The sequence below is a fragment of the Anabrus simplex genome, chromosome 1 (assembly GCF_040414725.1).
Source record: "Anabrus simplex isolate iqAnaSimp1 chromosome 1, ASM4041472v1, whole genome shotgun sequence".
Lineage (NCBI taxonomy): Eukaryota > Metazoa > Arthropoda > Insecta > Orthoptera > Tettigoniidae > Anabrus > Anabrus simplex.
The window spans coordinates 540,804,109-540,818,164 of NC_090265.1; the positions used below are offsets into that span (position 1 = coordinate 540,804,109).

Genomic DNA, 14,056 nt, shown 5'->3' on the forward strand with positions numbered 1-14,056 from the left:
GTTGCCCTGCTCCTACATACGGATACCAATCACTGTCTTTGAATATCCCTAAGTCGTATAATAATTAGTTTACTACCGGGCGAGTTGGCCGTGCGCGTAGAGGCGCGCGGCTGTGAGCTTGCATCCGGGAGATAATAGGTTCGAATCCCACTATCGGCAGCCCTGAAGATGGTTTTCCGTGGTTTCCCATTTGCACACCAGGCAAATGCTGGGGCTGTACCTTAATTAAGGCCACGGCCGCTTCCTTCCAACTCCTAGGCCTTTCCTATCCCATCGTCGCCATAAGACCTATCTGTGTCGGTGCGACGTAAAGCCCCTAGCAAAAAAAAAATAGTTTACTCGCCGATACCTCCAACCTCTCAAGGTTCTTCTCCCAATAATTTCCGAATCCCAACCTGTGTAGTATACTTTTAACTTTAGTTAGCCAGTACTCTCCCTGAATATTTGCTTTCTGATGCTGATATCCAGTCTGCAGAAGCTCGCCACTTTCTCTTCTTTTCAATCTTAATATATATTTCAAAATTCTCTTAAGAATATCTACTTGAATACTGTATTCACGTATTAATCTTGCTCCACAGTTTGCTGTACAATTTGGTAACCCCATTATAAACATGATATTGTATAGGCTTTTGGGCTTATGCCTTGTCAAGAAAATTATTTGAAATTCTTGACACATGTTATGTGACCCTCTTAGACTGATTCTGATGGTTCAGTCAGCTTCCACTTCGAACGGTAGCGCTGTGCCACGTCCGGGGAGCCATGTGGTGACGAACGAACATACCATTTCCACTTCTATTATAAGTCTAAATTTCAAAAAAAATCATTGTTTAAGAAGACTTTCTCGTGGACAGTCGAGATTTTCTTCTGATGACGCAGAAACGTAAAGAATTTCACCTTATTTTCTTGACACGGCATAAGCTCAAGAGCCTATACAGTATCATGTATATAAGTACGGCCGTGAAAGCATCAGTGGCAATCCAATTACAGTTATACAAAATTTACTTATTACGTGATTCAGCATCTCACACTCTTTCTGTACTCCCCATAGTTCAACTCCATATAACATTCGATTTTTCACTACAGCTTGCAGGACAATTTTCTGAATCTTATAATCTATATTTGGGAATTTTTTTTCAAGAATTATAATTACTGATGATGCTGCAAGACCTTTCCAGTTTGCTTGCTTTATCTGGTGGACCCATTTCCCGTTATTTGCTATATATACATTTCCAAGTACTCTGATCTATTCGTGACCCCCACTTGACATCCGTCTATCGTCCATTGTTCATTCTTCACGTGCTTACAGCCCTTTTTACAAATCAGAACTTTTGTCTTCGAGATGTTAATTTTTAATGACTAATTATTTTGAAAACTCTGCCACAGAATTGATACTCTTTTGCATGCCTCCGGCCGTTAACGTCATCAGCAGGACATCGTCCGCAAAAATTAGGCCTGGTATTTCATAATTTACTAAAACTGGACTCGTCCACTCATCTCCTCCATGTCCAATTAATATATCATTGATAAATAACAAAAACAAAATAGGAGAAGGCTTACACTCTTGTTTCAAATCCAATTTAGATTATATTTGACCACATACTACTCCGTCACCTACCCTAATACTGCATTGCACCCCTCCATAGATCACCTCAATCGCTTGAATCGTCTTTCTAGACACCCCTAATAGGCGTAATTTTGTGACCAGTGTACCCCTGCTGACTGTCAAAGGCCTTTCCAAAATATATAGCTGTTATATATAGTTTTCTGCTTTCAGTTTTGTATATTATCTATTATTGTTTTTACAATCATAATATACTGTTTTATACCTTTCCTGAAACCACTCTGATATCTCGAGAGGATGGAAAAATTCTTCCTCCCATTTCATCAGTCTATTTGCCAAAATTCCGGTATGTAATTTACTTAGGGAATCCAATAGTGTTATGCCTCAGTAGTTACTTGGATTACTTCTCTCCCCACACTTCTTGTAAATTGGACATATTATACTTATCTGCTATGACAGGAAATTCCGAAGAATGAAATATCTTACTGAACAATTTTACTAATATTTCCAGCATTTGTTGACTTTTGAATGTTTTTTTTCCAAAACTCATTTGTTATACCACTTAAACCCCCGCTTTTCTACAGTTGGCCATTCTTATCAATTCTAAAACCGCATATAATATTTCGTCTAAACAGGGGATACATATCTCCAGACCCCTCGAGATATCCATATATGTTCTATTGTTTATTCAAGTATCATGACCTTCTAACAGTCTTTGAAAATAATCAACCCAAACTCCATTGGCAATTTTAACATAAGCATGACCCCTGTCACCTCTACTTATTTTGTTAATTCTATTCCATACCTTATCACTATGATTATTTTTACAATCTATGTTTATTAATTTCGTCTGCTCCTGTTGCCATATCCTCTTTTGTTCTACTAACAACACTTTGTATTCTTTTGTTAGTTTACAATACTGTGCACGAACCTCAGGCTCACCCTCTTTCCTGAAAGTCTTTAGGGCTCTAATCACCTCCAATTTCTTAGTTTTACACCTTTCAGTATACCATCCTTTCCCCTTATCTTTATTATTATTCTGATTTCTTTTCACGTGAACTACGGTCTTGAAAGGTTTCTACGCTAGTTCTATGGCTAGGTCCACATTGCCACTCAATAACGCTACCTCTATTCCACTCTTAATTATCTTAAATTCTTCTCCTCTTAAATAAGACTCTATTCCTTTTCGGGTATTCTCGCACCACTTATATTTATTCATTATTCTATTATCCTCTTTTTTCTTACAATATTACGTTCCTCCTGCTCCTTCCCGGTCGTGGAATAACGTTATCGTAAGTTACGTTCAGTCGCATGGTTCAGGCATGGTTGACATTTTGTTGACTGTGTTCAGTTGCCGTTCTCTATTCTGTCAGTGAATGTGTGAAGTGCAATGTGTGATAAGTCGAGGAGAGGAGGAAAGTGATTATCGAAAACGAAAAAAGGAATTTGTACAAAGACACATGCCGAAATTTTCAAATGTGCCAGGATGGAAGCGAATAACACAAGGTACACCGGCTGTGTCACGTTTTGGACAAACAATACGGAAGAATACAGTCTCGCATCTGAATAAATGTTAGAATCTTCTGAAACGCATGCTCCTAAGAAAAGAGATGCGAAGCTACTACAAAACAAACCACACTGAAAGATTTTATTGTAAAAAAGGTGAACTAAAGAAATGTCGTTCTACAGTACATTTAACATAGCCTTGTCCATGTACATAGTACTCTGCTGTCTTTGTTCAGTATAGCCGTACTTTTTGTTTTACTGTAATTTACTTCAATGACTGCATCTTACTTTTAACACTCTAGTGCAGGGCCTCTCAAACGCCCAAAATCTCACGCGTGCAAATTGAGGCGCGGAGTTCCTGTGCACAGTGAATCGGTCCCACTCGGCTCGGCTCGGACCAACGCTTCGTCTCTGGGCTACTCGGCTAAGCTCGGCTCAACTCGGCTCGGATTTGGAGCGCTACGGAACAAGTGAGGAAGAGGGAGACAGGCGGAACGAGCGAGACAGGCGTGGGGAAAGAGAGAGAGGCAGCACTATTGCTCCAAATCGAGAGGTGGGGGGCTGCACTCTGGTCAACCAAGCGAAGTCGTCTTTTGCACCGTGCACAGTGCATGCACCTGGTGCATGCACTAAGAAACATATCTGCCGCGAATGCCCACTGTCACAGATTTGTAATAATACATGCCATGACGTTTTCGATCTTGCGTAGAATCTTCATAGAACAATCCTATAAATAAAATTCTGAATGAAAATAATATTGTTCATATGGAGACCTATCCTGGTATGTAATTATATCGCGGGATAAGAAACAATACCATCGTATCTGAGAATGCTCTAACCCATCCAGTTTTTCCTTAAGACTGGTCACGCCTCCTAGCCACATACGGGTATGCAGTACATCAGAACAATTTTCGCAGTGTTCATTTTCCTACGCATGCGTGTAAAGGAAAATGTACCTTATATATATATTATACCGTAGGAGTGCGTACGGTAAGGTCCATTTTCCTTTACACATAAGCATAGGAAAATGAACACAACGGAAAATTTGTTCTGATGGGCGGCACGTCCATATTTCTGTTCACAATTGTAGTAAATTAAACAATACTAATAGTAATTAGCAGCTGCCTGGCCGAGTTGGTAAAGACATGCTCGTTTCATCCGGAAGGACGTGGGTTTGATACCTCGTCAGGAAAAATATATGAAACAAGATTTCCATTTCCGAAGATGCACATGGCCCTGAGGTTCGCTCAGCCTATTCCAAAAATGAGTACCAGGTTAATTTCTGGGGGCAAAGGCTACCAGGCGTAGAGTTAACCACTCTATATTTAATAAGATGGATTTGATATTTTATAATGATTATAATTCTATCCCACCAAGGCGAGTGCCGAGGTTACGAATAAACTTTACCTTCCACCCCTTCCAGGGTCTTCATGATTTGCTTAATACACAGTTCAAAAACTAGGGGAACATGTTTTTGAGCGTACGCCATGCTCCACAAAACAATACCTCACACTCAGGTATATTACCATCTAAACTTTTGTTCTTTACCGTTGAAGTATACAAAAGAGCATCGATGGATTCGCACTCATTTTCAGAACACAAGCGGAAATGTCCAAATAGGGGTGAAAAAGTAATAATAGTCCTTCAGGGTGGATTTCTAACACTGTTGGAAAGCTTCAGTATGATGTATGTCCTCCACGAGCATTTATCACAGCTTGGCACCTACGTGGCATGCTCCATATAAGTCGACAGAGGTCACGTTGCGGTATCAGGTCCCATTCTTTACTAAGAGCCTGTTCGAGGTCTTGGAGAGTCTGTGGTGGAAGAGGACGCCCACGAACACTCCTGTCAATCCTATCCCACGCATGCTCGATGGGATTAAGGTCGAGACTCACTGCTGGCCATTCCATCTCTTGAATGACCAGTTTTCGCAAGACAGCTCTGGTGCTGCGCGCTACACGAGCCCTGGAATTGTCGTGCATGACTACGAATTCAGGACCAACACCGTATGCAGCAACCAACACATGCTGTAGCAGTATCTGCTCGATGTACCCCGCAGCGGTACGATTACCACGGACGACGACAAGATCCGTACGGTCAACAATACTGATGCCACCCACACAGCATCACGAAACCTTGTCCGAATTGGTCGCCTTGCTGGAAAACATTTGGCATGTACTGCTCACCATGGCGTCTCCAAACACGTTGACGTCCATCACGCTGTGTCAGGAGAAATCTGGACTCGTCAGTGAACAACACATGTCTCCTTTGGTGAAGTTGCCAGTTGACGTGGGCACGGGCAAACAGAAGGCGAGCTGCGCCATGTTGCTGCGTCAAACGGGGACCTCGAACAGGACGTCTGGGTCGTAAGGACACTTCTCTTAAACTGTTCCTTACTGTCTGGTCAGACACCGTGACTCCAGAGACCCTCCTGAGGTCTTGTTGCAGTTCTCTGACAGTTGCTGAACGACGCCGCAACGCACAAGTGGTCAGATATAGGTCATCCTGTAGGGTTGTCATGCGTCCACGACCTTGTCCAGCCCTTCTTGTGAACTGATCTGTCTCATTGTAGCGATTCCACAAGCGTTGAATAACTGACGGAGAGACACTGAGATCCACAGCAACACGACGAAACGTCCATCCTTCCTGGATCAAGGTGACGACCCTTGTGACTTGAACCTCGTTAAGACGTCTCAAGGGATGTGCTGGTTTACGTACAACGTGCTCAGATGACCGCAGTAGTCTGTGTACCTCACAACGACACATGGATGCACCGCTATTCACTTTGTTTTGAGGGGTCACCTGACAGTTTAATGCATGGCTACGCCTACAGATGGAGTATAACTTCGATTTAACATACCCTGAGTAGCTAAGATCTCAAGGTATGCTGTACGACCATTGGAACCCCATCTACCAAATTAACGTTCACACACCAGACATTACAAAACATGTTCCCCTATTTTTTTGAACTGTGTACTATTTAACTTAGTTGCCATTTGTTCTAACGGCCATTTTCTGGGAGAACGACCGGTGGCCACTTTAGGCAGGTTTCGTTGTATCTTCCAAAGCCATCATTAATGGCAGAAATTTTAGACAAGTGTTCAATTTCCTGAAGTCTTACCAACTAGTAAACTCGTGTCCTCATCCGAGGTGGTGCAGCTCTTTTAAGGTACACCCCCAATGGAGGTGAGTAGCATGTACCATTTCACCCACATACCAGCCCTTCCGCCATTCTTAAATTACTGGCAGTACGGGAATCGAACTCGGGCCCCCAAGGACGGCAGCTAATAACACTAACCGTTACGCTACGGAGGCGGACGTCTTACCAGCTGTGATAATGATGACCGGATGAATTATTGTTCGTAAAGAGAACCTTCCTGTGAGGCTTAGTGTTCGTCGGGTGGTACACGAAAAACTAGGCGGAAAAGTACCGAAAATGTACTGATAAAAGAACGCATATTTCTTACAAGTACCAAGGCAATATGGATGACGGAAGAATTTCACTTTCGGCAGAGAGGAGGAAAAGTGATATAGAATTTCACCCCGAACGTGTTAATATATATTGATTCTGTTCATTTAACTATAATCACAGATCGATTGATTGATTATAGTCACCCCCCACCCCCAAGTCTTACAGTTCTTTTTGACTGTAAGTTTCATGAACTGGGCTCTGCTGGTGGTAAATAAATAAATAAATAAGTAAATAAATAAATAAATAAATAAATAAATAAATAAATAAATACTTACTGTCGAGGTCCGCCGAGGCTGTCTCCACTGCCTGGTCCAGAGATTTGGTGACCACGAAGTTAAGCTGCAGGTTGGAGTTACGGAGGAAGGTAGTGACGTCACTAAGGGCTGTGTGGACCACTTTAGGGGTCTGCTGTACTGCTGAGGACAGTTGTTCGTTGGTGACAAACATGGCCACAATCCCTGCCCTGTGAACAGCACACAGATCTTAGATAAGAAATTCTACTTAGTGTATTCTACTTAGAGTCTAGTAGCACATTTCTCAACAGGTTCAGAGTCTTTTCTGACAACAGAAATTTGTGACTACAATGGGAATGAAGGGAATAGATAGCCTATATTTTTTCAAATAGTTCTTTTTTTTTTGCTAGTGGTTTAATGACGATATTCGGCAACACAAGGATAGAAAAGAGCTAGGATTAGGAAGGAAGCGACCGTGACCTTAATTAACGTACAGCCCCAGCATGTATTTGGTGTAAAATTGGAAAATCACGGAACGCCATCTTCAGGGCTACCGACTGTGGAATTCGAACCCTTTATCTCAGGAATGTAAGCTTTCAGCAACACGGCGCGAACTGCGCGGCCAACTTCTTCGGTAATAGCTTTAGTCCCTTTATCTCATATTTGAGTGGAGTATGGATATGGTTGAATATATATATATAAAGGCGTAAATAATAATAATAATAATAATAATAATAATAATAATAATATGTTTATATCCCACTAACTACAGCATTTTGTTCGGTTCTCGTACACGCTAGGGGCTAGGCTATGCATAGTTTGATCAAGTACATGTCTTGAGTTGAGCACTTGCTGTTGGTTAGTGTATCTTTGTATATCTCATGCTCGCAGTTGTTGGGCACAGACACTATTCAGGAGAAATGTTCACCAATGTTTTGAATATTCGCCTTATACTGAGACATCTGATCGTTTAATGTGTTCTTGATAAATTTCCTTTGTTGATTATAATATACTTATTGGATTTCCTGGTACCGACATTTATTACCCCCTTTCTCTGTTCAAGATGTTCAAACACGCCAACCTCGTGTCAATGGCTTAAGCCGCCCATACACTATCCAACCCGGTCCGACGAATCAGGCCGAACAAGGTTTGCTCGAAGTTGGGGCACACAAATGTTCGGTCAGCGAATCACCATACACTATCGAACATGGTTTGCCGCGCAAGGCTCCAACCTCGTACGTCAGATGTTTGTTCAACAAAAGTGTGGTGCGTCGCAATCCCACATACCGTCGTACCAGTATCGTACCAACCTTGGTCTTCTGATTTATCCTCTTCCTGTGGCTCCATATCTTCATTTTCATCTAAATACTTACTAATAGACGACAAAGAAGATTTGCTTGTCTTAGGTAATTCGTGCATAATTGTGAATTCTAACAGCTCAAAATACCATAATTTAGGGTTATACACATTTTCTGTACCTGTCCCACTTGTCTTGCAGGATTGTACTTGGGCAAGTTCTCTTCTGAAGCAGCTCCGAATGTTTTATATTCTTTTCTTTACAAAACCCAAAGTGGCCTCAGGAATGGGATTTTTTTGTGAATTCTAGTAGCTATTGCATAGCCATATCTCACTTTTGCTTGTTATGGTACTCCTTTTGCGATATCTGCCATAAACAGGGAGCGTTTCTGTAGGTTTCTATAAAAATCTCTCAAAAACGCAGGGTTCATAAATTTAAACGCCATCGTCTTATCTGCATCTCCAGCCTTCATTTTCTTCGATTGTTCTGACACAGTATTATCTAGTGGCGTTTCTTCATTCACTTCCTCGTGAATAATGTAGTGTTAACAAAACCAACGAAATAAATGTAAACACAGACCACGGAGACTGACACGTCCACTGTGAGATCAACAACTGAAGCGAGTCACTCGATTGTTGCCGCGCACCTCAGGTCCGGCTCAAACCAGTTTGATGAGCACACACATTGCCCGACTTGGTGCGCCGAACATTTGTTGCTCCCAGGTTGGTGTGTGTTTACGGCCGGGTTGGAAAACCTGAGGTCCGTCCAACACGGTGCGGTGCGGTTCGCCCGCCACCACACAATATCGAACTGTTGTCCAACCCGGTCTCCCATCCGACCAAATTGGAAGAACTGACGTACCGGGTTGGATAGTGTATGGGGGGCTTTACAGGAGAAAGTTTCCGAAGTTCTCTCGGTCCTTAATTGTAGCCTCTGAGGGGATGACTGCTGCTTACGGTCTATACGTTCTCTTTCTCTTTTAGCTTTTCTAGCCTCAAAGTACTCTTTTGCTGGATGTATAGGACCCGGAAGGAGATCGATAGTAGTACAAAAAAATCTACGAACCCATTAATGAGGTTGTCAAACAGATCTGTATTCATTTCACAAGAAACACTACCATTCCACTGACGGTTCATTTCAATTTGTCGATAGGTCCAGATACAGGTGATGCTACTGGACCAGGGATTCGAGTGGTGGGCTCTCTGTGTTTATCTGAAACCTGTTCTTGTGAAGGAGGACAATGGCTAGTACTGGGCTGCCTCTGCACTGTTATAATGCCTATGGATTTCAGGCTGAGAACGACTTATGTGGGTGTTAATCCTTACATAATATTTGATACAATGGGGACATGGCACGCGAGTCTTACCCTCGTTACTCATGTTTTCATCGCCTTAAGTTGTAGGACTGGATGTTAGGAAACCGTGCTTCTTCCATGGTTGACTGAACGTGGGTTGTTCAAGAGTTGGAAAGGCAAAAACACTGCACATCGTAGCTCCAAGTGAAGGGGCACTTGATATAATTTATCCGGAAGGGAAATTTAGGGTTTTTAAAATATAATATGGTAGTTTATATTGTTCTATACTGTACCGGGAGGTATACCTCAACCCCGTGCATTTAAATGAAGCGCCTTGAAGAACGCTGTCTAACACATAAAGTTTGCAACAGCTATTTCAAGAAATTCGGACTTTTCTCCATAGATGTCTCTATTAAAAACTGGTGTCATGCACTCTGGTATAAAGTGGAACTACTAAAAAGTTAAAGAAATTTGGTATTTACAGGTTTTCCAAACTAAATCGAGTATTATTTGTTTTGATATTTCAAAGTTTGCAATACTTCTAATTTATCCCGCCAGCTTTGGAGTCTAGTCAATCAGAAATTGTGTGTATTTAATTTTCAGCCAATCGCATGCTTCTTGTAACTTTTCAATTGTCCAATAGAAAGTAGACGGTGTGTCTGGACTTAGTACAGAGCCTTCTCGAACCTTCCTCTCGGGTATAAAAGCTGACCCCTTTTCGAGCTAACTGGTCTTATTCATCGTCGTGTTACTGAGTGTGTGTGTTAAAGGAGGAGACGGGGACCTCATCCATCTGCAAGCAGAACATCAGCTAAAGTAATGGCCACCATTTTTCTAACTCAGTAGTTATATCTGCAAGCTAACTCGAGGGTAAGTTTCCAATCTTTAATAATGTAACAATAAAATTCCGAAAATGTAAATTTTTTCTTTCTTTTCGTGTAAAATTTCAACTAGTCTAACTAAAAACCGGGGATAGAGAGTGCGTTACCCTCTCGAATTCCCCTTCAGTTTAATCTTGAGGTAACTAAGATTTTGTAACTGTTTTCACTATTGTAATTTGTAACCTAACATGTCCATCTAGCCGCCTCAGTAGTTTGGGATTAGCCTCTGTGTCGTCGGGCCACAAGCCCAAGTAGGGTTATAAGTCTTTGATTTCAAGGAGCGCAAGTTTCCGCCTCCATACATTTTTGATTGTTGGGCTAGTAATTGAACCTGTTGCTTTCCACAAAGGCCCGGTAGAATGGGTACTCGATACCCCTGCATATTTCTTCTATGTAGAATTAAAAACACCTAATACGGTCTTGTTAAATGTAGGTTGTGCCTAGAGAGGCCAGAAAGTGTACATTTTGTTGAGCAAAGGCGCTCTAAACACAAATGTAAAAGTTAAATTTTGCCTTGATAAGGCGGTAAGGGTTTTGGAGCGCAGTCTCCTTGGTAGAATTATAGAGCACAGAGGCTCTTTCTTGTAATGTAAATTATATTTGTGTGAATATTGAATGGTGCCTTTGGAAAGCCGTAACTCGTAACCTTTGGAGCAAAAGGTGCTCTTGAAAATTGTGTGTGTTAAATACCCTGTAAAAGAAATTTGGAGATTCGTGTCCTTGCCTATCTAACTAAACGCAACAGTAGTGATGTAGGGACTTTTGTAAATTGGAAGCTTGAAGCTCAAATTACAACTAACCATTTGTTGGTTTTTCTGTTTTTTCTACCTTGAACCAAACTAGCTCTGTACCCACAGAACACCTGAAATCTTGTTCTGTCGCCAACCGAATTGGTTTCTTCAAATTTAATTTCTGAAAAGAAATATAACCTTAATTCATCATCATCATCATCATCATCATCATCTGTTTTCCCTCCAGGGTCGGTTTTTCCCTCGGACTCAGCGAGGGATCCCACCTCTACCGCCTCAAGGGCAGTGTCCTGGAGCTTCAGACTCGTGGTCGTGGTATACAACTGGGGAGAATGACCAGTACCTCGCCCAGGCGGCCTCACCTGCTATGCTGAACAGGGGCCTTGTGGAGGGATGGCAAGATCGGATGGGAGAGGCAAGGAAGAGGGAAGGAAGCGGCCGTGGCCTTAAGTTAGGTACCATCCCGACATTCGCCTGGAGGAGAAGTGGGAAACCACGGAAAACCACTTCGAGGATGGCTGAGGTGGGAATCGAACCCACCTCTACTCAGTTGACCTCCCGAGGCTGAGTGGACCCCGTTACAGCCCTCGTACCACTTTTCAAATTTCGTGGCAGAGCCGGGAATCGAACCCGGACCTACGGGGGTGGCAGCTAATCACGCTAACCACTACACCACAGAGGCGGACACCTTAATTTATAAAGTCTTAAATTAATCTTTTGACTGTCGTAGATAGACCCATTCAAGCCAGCACCTTCTTTGACCTCTCTGTGATCCACGCAAACACGGTAACATATACTATTATTTGTACCAGCCACTACCCAGTATCCTAAACGCTGAATGAAACAGTATAATTAGAAATGCAATAATGTAATTCACGCAATTGAGGAGCTGGGTGGAATAACGACTTAACTTATGTTAGGCAGTTTTTCCGATTATTGCACAAATAATATCCTCCGTGTTCTGTTTGTCGATCTAGATGGTATTAATTCAGTACCTCCTACATAGAATGCGTGGTCTGCATTTTAACATCCCAGTCCGCTAAGCAGTTGTTCCGTACAGCGCGCGGGCTCGCTTGAACAGCTTAGGCACTGCCGGCTCGCCAATCACTCACGATTCGCGTGTAAACAGTGTGTTGTGTTTCTTATACATTTTATGTTAAAACCTGTGCAAAGGATTTTTTTGTGAAGTAGTCCATTACGTTCATGGCATTTTACTTTGTGTACCGAGTGTGGAGATGGCTGAAAATTCTGAAGAATCTGATCGGCATAACAGCAGCAGTAGCTGTAATTCGCATTCATCAAACGAGTGTGCAGTACTAAATGTGGTGTTAAGAGATACATACATAGAAAGAAATTGCCAAAAATAAAAGGAACTCTGGAAAAACATGTATGTTTCTGTAGTAACTGGGAGAACGGTCAAAGGTAAGACGTTCGTAGTTTCTAAGAAGTGTTGTCCCAAGAAATGTTTCTACCAAGGGATGATTATAGTCAGGAAGAATTTTACAACAACTTCTGGGCTGTAGGCAAGAAAGACAATCAAGATACAATGCTTTTAGGACTTATAGATCAAAGATGTGTGTCGAGAAAGACAAGTGATACGAAGTTGGTTATAAACAGAAGTAATGCTTATGCATATCACGTGAAAGTGGATGGAAATACAGTGCCTGTTTGTAAATCGGTTCTTTTACAAGTTCTCCAGATTAGCAAAGGTCGAATGAAAACTATTTTAGAAGCGGTAAATTCAGGATAGATTTATGTTGAAGACAAAAGGGAACAACATCGAAATCGGCCCCACAAAATTAACACATGTTCGGACTATGGTGGAAACACACTGGGATTTGTTTCCTTCGAAGAGTTCGCATTACGGGCAGAAGAGACACGGGCAGTCTGCTTTACGTCGCACCGACACAGATAGGTCTTATGGCGACGGTAGTATAGGAAAGGCCTAGGAATGGGATGGAAGCAGTGATGGTCTTAATTAAGGTACAGCCACAGCATTTGGCTGGTGTGAAAATGAGAAAACACGGAAAAACCATCTTCAGGGCTGCTGACAGAGGGGTTCGAACCCACTACCTTCCAGATGCAAGTTCACAGCTGCGCGCCCCTAACCGCACGGCTAACTCGCCCGGTATGGGCAGAAGAAATTTGAGTGAAAGTACTTTGACAGTCCTGACCTTAATGTTGTTAAGTTTCAGCAAAATTGTTTTGAAGAGCGAGGGGAAAGTCTCAAAATGAAGTATGAGACCTACCGTCGTTTATTCAGAGAGAATAGCCCTCATGCTTTCCGTAAGCCTAGAACCAACACATATGACTTCCGTCGCGAAGCAGAAACTCTCTTAAGTATCAATGCAAATCATCAACACAAAGTTCAGGGTCGGTTTTTCCCTCGGACTCAGCGAGGGATCCCACCTCTACCGCCTCAAGGGCAGTGTCCTGGATCTTCAGACTCTGGGTCGGGATACATCTGGGGGGGATGACCAGTACCTCGCCCAGGCGGCCTCGCCTGCTATGCTGAACAGGGGCCTTACGGGGGGATGGAAAGAATAGAAGGGATAGACAAGGAAGAGGAAAGGAAGCGGCTGTTAGGTACCATCCTGGCATTTGCCTGGAGGAGAAGTAGGAAACCACGGAAAACCACTTCGAGGCTTGCTGAGGTGGTAATCGAACCCACCTCTATTCAGTCGACCTCCCGAGGCTGAGTGGACCCCGTTCCAGTCCTCGAACCACTTTTCAAATTTCGTGGCAGAGCAGGGAATCGAACCCGAACCACCGGGGGTGGCAACTAATCACACTACCTACTACACCACAGAGGCGGAATAATACAAATAATAATAATAATAATAATAATAATAATAATAATAATAATAACTCAGTAATATTTATTTCAGTCAATTTCACTTACTAAATGGGTTAATATAATGATATACTTCATCTGATAGTAACTGTATGGAATAATGACTTAAGAAAGACGTTTGATTTACATACTATAACTCGCACGAATATGGAGTTTTGTGCGGTTCCTTTTATCACATATGCAACATAAATGTGATCCACATTGATATT

The 14,056-nt window shown here is 42.3% G+C and overlaps 1 protein-coding gene across 1 annotated transcript in view; it reads right to left on the reverse strand.

Annotated features, from left to right (window-relative positions):
• Positions 1–14,056, reverse strand: part of prom (prominin) — a 330,972-nt gene that overhangs the window by 188,971 nt on the left and 127,945 nt on the right. The window contains exon 4 of the mRNA XM_067150593.2: positions 6,815–7,002. Within this exon, the coding sequence (XP_067006694.2) occupies positions 6,815–7,002 (188 nt within the window). The remainder of the gene's footprint in view (positions 1–6,814; positions 7,003–14,056) is intronic.